The sequence below is a fragment of the Podarcis gaigeae genome (genome assembly GCF_964106915.1).
Source record: "Podarcis gaigeae genome assembly, chromosome: 7".
Classification (NCBI taxonomy): domain Eukaryota; kingdom Metazoa; phylum Chordata; class Lepidosauria; order Squamata; family Lacertidae; genus Podarcis; species Podarcis gaigeae.
Window position 1 is genome coordinate 38,328,307 of NC_139683.1, and position 7,266 is coordinate 38,335,572.

General features: G+C 39.2%; 1 protein-coding gene across 1 annotated transcript in view; it reads right to left on the reverse strand.

Annotated features, from left to right (window-relative positions):
- Positions 1–5,228: 5,228 nt before the first annotated feature.
- The window catches only part of LOC310848704 (DGAT1/2-independent enzyme synthesizing storage lipids-like), a 7,007-nt gene continuing 4,969 nt past the window's right edge, over positions 5,229–7,266 (reverse strand). Inside the window, exons 4-7 of the mRNA XM_083748153.1 lie at positions 7,101–7,266; positions 6,637–6,697; positions 6,014–6,153; positions 5,229–5,426 (exon numbers count right to left, since the gene is read on the reverse strand). The exon at positions 7,101–7,266 is cut by the window's right edge and continues 25 nt beyond it. Coding sequence (XP_083604279.1) covers positions 5,322–5,426; positions 6,014–6,153; positions 6,637–6,697; positions 7,101–7,266 — 472 coding nt within the window. The 3' untranslated portion in view covers positions 5,229–5,321. The remainder of the gene's footprint in view (positions 5,427–6,013; positions 6,154–6,636; positions 6,698–7,100) is intronic.

The following is a 7,266-nucleotide window of genomic DNA, read 5'->3' on the forward strand; positions in this document are numbered from 1 at the left end:
ATTATGTACTGAAGTTCTCACCCTGGGTCAGCAGGGGGATACTGTAGATAGTTATGCAAATGAAGGATTAAAAGTGATGTTCAGTGATTGGATAGTTTGTATGCAAATGAGGGATCAAAAGTGACGTTCAGTGATTGGATAGTTTTAGAAAGTTGCAACAGTTACGTTGTTCTGAAGCTCTATATAAGCAGGCTGACTGAGCTCCTCAATTCAGTTCTGTTCCAGCTTACAAATAAAGAGCTGCTTTGGAAGAATCGCTGTGTCATCTGATATGTTCGCCCACAACTTAACAGCTGGCATCTGTTTATGCACATCTATCTCAAGGTCTTGTGCAGCATTTCAATTGGGCTGAGGTCTGGACTTTGACTAGGTCATTGATTCTGTTCTTTTCCAGCCATTCTGTGATAGATTTCCTGGTATGCTTGGGATCCTTGTCCTGTTAACAGCATGACCCAATTTTGGCCAAGCTATAGCTGTCAGCAAATTGCCTCACATTTGACTCTAGAATACTTTGGTATACAGTATATAAAAGGGATTGAAGCAATATATTCAAAACAAAAAGCTAAAATTATAATAAATGGCAATTTATCACAGGAGTGTGAAATCACTAAAGGGGTCAGACAAGGTTGCCCACTATCCCCCTTAATTTTCATTCTAACATTGGAAGTTTTATGTAAACGAATTAGGGAGGAAAAAGAAATAAAAGGGATTATGCTGGGAAATAGAAGTTACAAACTGAGGCCATTTGCTGACGATCTAATTATAACTATGGAGCAACCAAAACAGAGTTTAACAAAGGCATTGGAAATAATATATGCCTACGGTAAAGTTGCGGGGTTTAAACTGAATTTAAACAAGACAAAACTATTAGTTAAAAATTTGTCGCCAGATGAAAAAGCAGAATTAGAAAAAATAATACAAATTAAAATCTACCCCAAAATCAAGTATTTAGGATTATGGATAACACCAAAGAATATTAACTTGTATGAAGATAATTATATTAATTGTTGGAAAGATATCAAAAGACAGTTGGAGACATGGACAAGCCTAAACTTATCATTCCTGGGCTGTATTTCGGTAATTAAAATGATAGTCTTACCAAAGCTACTCTTTTTATTCCAAACGATTCCAGTTATAGGAAAGACCAGCAGTATTGACAAGTGGCAAAAAGAAATCTCTAAACGTTTGTGGAAGGGTAAAAAACCAAGAATAAAGCAGAAGATATTAATAGATACTGTAGAAAGAGGTGGCTTCGGCCAACAACATCAAAGAGAACTGGATAATGTATAACACAATATTAAGGGAGGAGGAGGGTCAACTAATATTGATAAGTTATGAGAAAATAAAAGATCACTTTTCTAGTTGGCTAGATTACTTCCAGGTGAATGAAATGTTCAGACATGATAAGCAGATAGGTTTTGAAAAGGAGCCTTCAAGATTTGAAAGGGAATTACTGAATAGTAAAACTAAAATAATTGCAAAAATGTATAGACTTCTTTTAGACTACGAAGTAATGGATGAGGAGGTTAAGGCTTCAGTGATAAAGTGGGCCCAAGATGTGGGCCGTCCAATTATGCTAAAAGATTAGGAAAACTTATGGAAGGTACATTTGAAATTTACAGCCAGCTATAATATAAGACTATGATGAAAATGGCTCATAGGTGGTACCTCACTCCTTCCAGATTATCAAGAATGTATAATAATTTGGCGAATGCTTGTTGGAGATGTGGAGGAAATAATGGTGACATGATCCACATGTGGTGGATGTGTGGAAAGATTAAGATTTTTTGGGGGAAAAATATATGATGAATTAAAAAAGATGATGGGAATAACTTTTACCCAAAAACCGGAGGCATTTCTATTAAGTATTTTAGATAAAGAGATCCCAAAAAATCTAAGAGAGGTATTTTTGTATGCAACAGCAGCGGCTCGTATACTTGTGGCCAAGGGATGGAAAGATCACGAGGCTCCAAAAACAACAGATTGGCAAATCAAATTACAGGAATTGGTGGAGACGGCTCAACTGACTAGTAAACTCAGAGGAAACTCAAAGCAAAAATTAGCGAAAAAATGGGATGTTTATGAAAAAAAATGTTCAAAAATACAATAATAGTATTGACTCCATGCTAGCATTCGAGTGATAAAGGAAATAAAGGAAGTGGACTACAATTAAGGATTTATTATGTTTTCAGAATGTATTAGAAAAATTATATAAAAAGGTTTGTTGTTTTGTGTACATTCAAATGTAACATAAAACTTGACAGGACTTGACAGGAAGTCAAAGTTGAAGAAAAGATTTTGGAAGATAAAAGGGGAAAAATATTTACTTTCATTATTATCATTTTCTGTGCGGGTGTGGGTGTCTGCACATATGTGTTGTTGTTGTATGCAATGTTTGGGAGGAAATAAGACGGTAAATAACAAATAACAAACTAAATATCGATGTATGTAATTTTTATTTCTTAATCACATTTTGTGGTAGTATGGCTGTATTGTTTTTTGAAACATAAAATCATTCAATAAAAATTATTTTTAAAAAAGAAAAAACGATTAAATGATTTTTTAAAAAAAGAGTACTTTGGAAGCAATCCCACTTAATGGGATCTTGAAGGGCTTCAGTGTTTATTTTGCGCCTTGGTTTCCTTCCTGGAAGCCTACGTTGAGGTATAATCTTGATAGCCATTGCGGACTGTATTAATCAGTGATCTGTCCAGCAGTTGTCGGCACTCATCATAGCTCTGGTAAGGAGTACATCATGGCAATCTTCAGCTTGGACAATTGCATTGTCTAAGAGGTGCCAGTGGTTCGACTGAGGGTGCCTCCATGATTTAAATTTACAGTCATATCTTGGAAGTTGAATGGAATCTGTTCCGGATGTCCGTTCAACTTCCCAAAATGTTTGAAAACCAAATTGTGGCTTCTGATTGGCTGCAAGAAGCTACTGCTGCCAATCAGAAGCCATGGAAGCCCCGTCAAACTTTGGGTTCCAAAAGAACGTTCACAAACCTTAACAATCACTTTCGGGTTTGCGTCATTGTTGGAGCCAAAATGTCCAAGTTCCAGGGCATTCGGAATCCAAGGTACGACTGTGTGTGTGTGTGTGTGTGTGTGTATATATATATATATATATATATATATATATATATATATATCTGTGTGTGTGTGTGTGTGTGTGTGAAGAGAATCAGAACTTACAGGGTTAAGCAGTTCTGAGTGACGTCTCACATTCTGAGGCGTAGCTATATTCCCAGAAGGGAGTGTTTTCTCTGTCTGTTTTTTCCTTTCGCTTTTGCGGCGAGGCAGCAAGATGTGCGCTCTCTCGCCGGGCTGATTTATGAGTTGTTTCTACACGATTAAACACTGTAAGAGATAAGCAAGATCGCCTGAGTGCAGTCTGAATTTATTACACACACAGCAACAGTTTTCATCTGCTGCGAAAACTCTGCTACAGGAAGCTGAGGGAGAGCTTTCCGCGGGAGTCCAGTGTGGCACAGGGAAGCGTGCGGACTCCATCCAACAGCCACAATATATATGTATATATATTTGTCGAAAGTGTGTGTTGGTAATAACAAGGTTGTGCACTACACATATAGTCAAAAGAAAGATTCTGTTCTGGTTGCTGTTGCCAACTCCTTCTTTCCCAATAGTCCCAGGCCACAAATTGAAATCTTGCCCAACTCTTGCATTAAAATCACCCAGGAGGATAATATTATCCTCCTTAGGGGTCTCTGATAGGATGATATCCAGCAGATAGTAAAATATATTTTTAATGTCTTCATCAACATCTCGTGTTGGTGCATAAGCACTTAGAATAGTAGCCTGTTGGTTTTTGGTGAGTTTTATTCAAAGAGTGGAAAGTCGTTCATTAATGCCGGTAGGGACTTTTGACAAGAGCTTCACAAGATCGTTTTTGATAGCAAAGCCTACTCCATGTATTCAATGTTCGTGTTCAGGAAGTGAGTGTTTTAGTATCATCATTATGCTGTCCATGTCCTGAGACTCAATGAGCATGCACAAGAGCTTCTGCAGAAAGATTTGTGTTGGGATTTGAGGACCCGATCCCTGCTTGGGTAAGTAAGACATGTGGGCACAGTATATTAGGTTAATGGGCAAGAAAAGGCCACAACTTTATTGATTACAGCATGTGAGAAGGTATTGGCTTAGGCATCGGACCACAGCAAATTTGAATCCACCCACTCGGAGAGGGGTGAGTCAGATGAGGGATTAACCACCGGTAGGGGGAGCCTGTTGATGCAAATACAACTATAAGCTCTCCCTTGATGTCACCGAGGGTCATGCCATGGCCCCCCGCCACACAGGGCATCGGACAGGATCCACGACCGCCGGATTCCTTTAATGGAATACCCACACCTTGCCCTTCCATACACCAACAACACATTCCAATGCCTAACCGCCACCCGAGCCCAAGAGGCTCACTGGATTGGTGAGGAGGCTGGGAGAACAGTGCTGTTGGCAGTGCTGGAGTGACCTGCAGCCACCCGAGACCTCACTCTAACTAAAGCAAAACAAAAGCCAGGAATCCTCCAGATGCCCCACAAAAATTACTAAGGCGAAATAAGAGTACAAATGCAGGTAAAATCACTGGACCCCTTCCTCCAAACCTCACAACTCCAGAATTGGAACAGGAACGTCCGACTTTGTAACTCTTCCATGTGCCTGGCTCTAACAAGACGACAACGAGCAGGAACACTTGACTCGTGGAAAATCTGAAGCGCAATGGTGGGGAGAGCTAGCACGGCCGCATTTCGCGGCTAAACCATGCCCCTGCGGTGGCCCCTGATTGGGTGCCCAACTGGGAGGCGTGGCACACCAGCGATGATGAGAGTGCAGGGGGCAGAATGCCCTCTGCGTGACGCGGGAATTGTCTCCCGCTCACAATCCCTCCCCTCCGGATGGAGGAGAGGCTTTACAAGGCTCAGATCTTGGAACAGCCTTTTATACACATAAAAGAAGTGTCACTGTTTTGATATAGAAGATTTGTAGACATTACTCTTTCAGATATAGTATTATTTCAAGGTTCAATTAAACACTCACCTTCCCGTTACACTCTTTGATTCTGGTGCTACCAGTGTAAGTCTCCAAAAGGGGAATTCTGGGAGTTTTGCAGGATAGGACAAGAAGGCACTTAGGCTCTTCAGCATGTACACCAAGGGCTGAGCTAATGAGCTAATGACCCTTCACAATAATTAATATACAATCTAGCACAATTCTGTGTATCTTAACTTGGCTTTAATTACATAATAATGAAAGTTTTCTATTACAGATGCATGATCATAAACATTACAACTGCTTTATATGGACTAGTCAGCTTTGTAATGCTCATCAAATCGTTCTGAAAGAGCTCTTAATATATTTCCTGGCCTTTTTTGGTGTTTATCCCGAAGATTTTCAATCGCAGTCTTTGTCTGTTGAAAGAACAAAGGAATATTGTATTATATCAATATATTGCAAAATGGATATTCACAGTTATTCATATCTTTGAGGAAATGCTAAAGGGATCAGAACCATTAGAATAAAGAATCCCATTTTTTTCCAGTTACAGATTTTTTTTTATACCAAGAGCACTGTATGAGAATGGCAGAGATACAACCAAACATAAGTGCCTTGGGTTGCTTGGAACGTATCAGTTTTCCTGCATGGTTGTTACCTCCAGTTATGTGAGGAAAACTGCAGAAATGCTATTGAGTTATATTTCACTATGCTCAGTGCTCTTTTTCCAGAAAAAGAGGTGCCTGAACTCACTATGAACAGCTCCCTCATTCTCTTAGAATGGCTGACAGGGCTAGTGAGAAAAAACAGTCACCTCCTGGTTCCTTGCCTGAAAGCAGCACAGCAGGGCATGGGTAAAAATAGCAGAGTAGAATGGAGTCTATATCTCTGGTCATATAGAATGAGCAAGTCAGTCGTCAGAAACCATTTTATAGAACTGAAAAAGAGAAACCAACAGGGGGGAAATCCTGCTTTTTTACTTCCAGGTGCAGAGTTAACTTACTTTTTGAGCCAGCTCTGCAGGTGTTATATTTGGATCATATGGGATGGGTTCTCCAATATATGTCCTCAGTTTCACTGGAAATCCTCCATATACGGGAAGGTAGAAAAGTCGTGTTTTCTCATATAACCATCTTGTCAGCCCTATGTATGAAAGGGAAAAGAGTCTGTAAGAAAGCAATCGTATATCAAATTTGAAATTAGTTGATATTCTGAGTTTTTAGCAATTCCAGTCAATCCATCCCACAGAGGAAACGTTAAATAGTATGAGTACTTTGGAAAAGAAAAAGCAGCATATTCTGTCAGCTCTTCTCTGCTCTTTAAAAATCAAGGTCATAAGTTATAAAAGAGACTGCAGAATATGGTTTTTTTCCTGCTCAGTTCCCCTCCATGTTGGGGTTCCTACCACTTTTATAGATTATAGCTATCTTTTAAATCTAATAAAAAACTTATCAAGGACATGTTCACTCAGTCCTGAGACAGGCAGCACAACTTTTGCAGATCAGTGTACACTGAATAAACTCTACTAGAAAGTAGTAAAAAGATATTCTGTTTCTAAAAAAAGGTATATTATTATAAAATGTTTATTGCCTGAAAGCAGATTTCTTGATCAACCAAGTTACTCACTTGACTTTCCAATGTTCCTGTATGCTTCACAAATGTTTTGTGTAAATATAGGGATGATGGGCTAAAAGAATAAAATCAAAAATCAAAATCCAAAGGTAGCTGAGAACTGGAGAATTACTTCACCCCACCCACTCCACCTTTATTTTGGTTAAGGACTAGAAATAATGCTCCCCATCTGGTATTACAATGACAAGCCAGAAGTAATTGACTTCAAATTGCACATGCTGTCCCCTAGATTTTCAAGAATTGAAGAGGAAAAAAGCTATTTTTCTTTTTAAATGTAATTGATTTTAATAGTTTTAAAAGAAAAAAGAGCAGTGGTGGGAACTCCAGATGTCATTTGACCCCCAAACAGGGGATTTGCCATCCTCAACTACTTAGGATGCTAGATCAAGGATATCAACAGATTACGTCTTATCTAGGATAATCGTGAAGGCAATGCAAATTGCATTAAGATCACTCACCACTTTTGCCTCCAAAGCTACCCGAGCGAAACCTGTGCGGTTACCCCACATTATGTTGTAGTCAGTACTGAAGTTTCCTTCTCTACCTCCGCCAGGGGAAATGCCCAGTGAATGGCCTTTCTTCAAAATTTCCACACATTCAGCTTTATTGAAATCTTTCAACCCG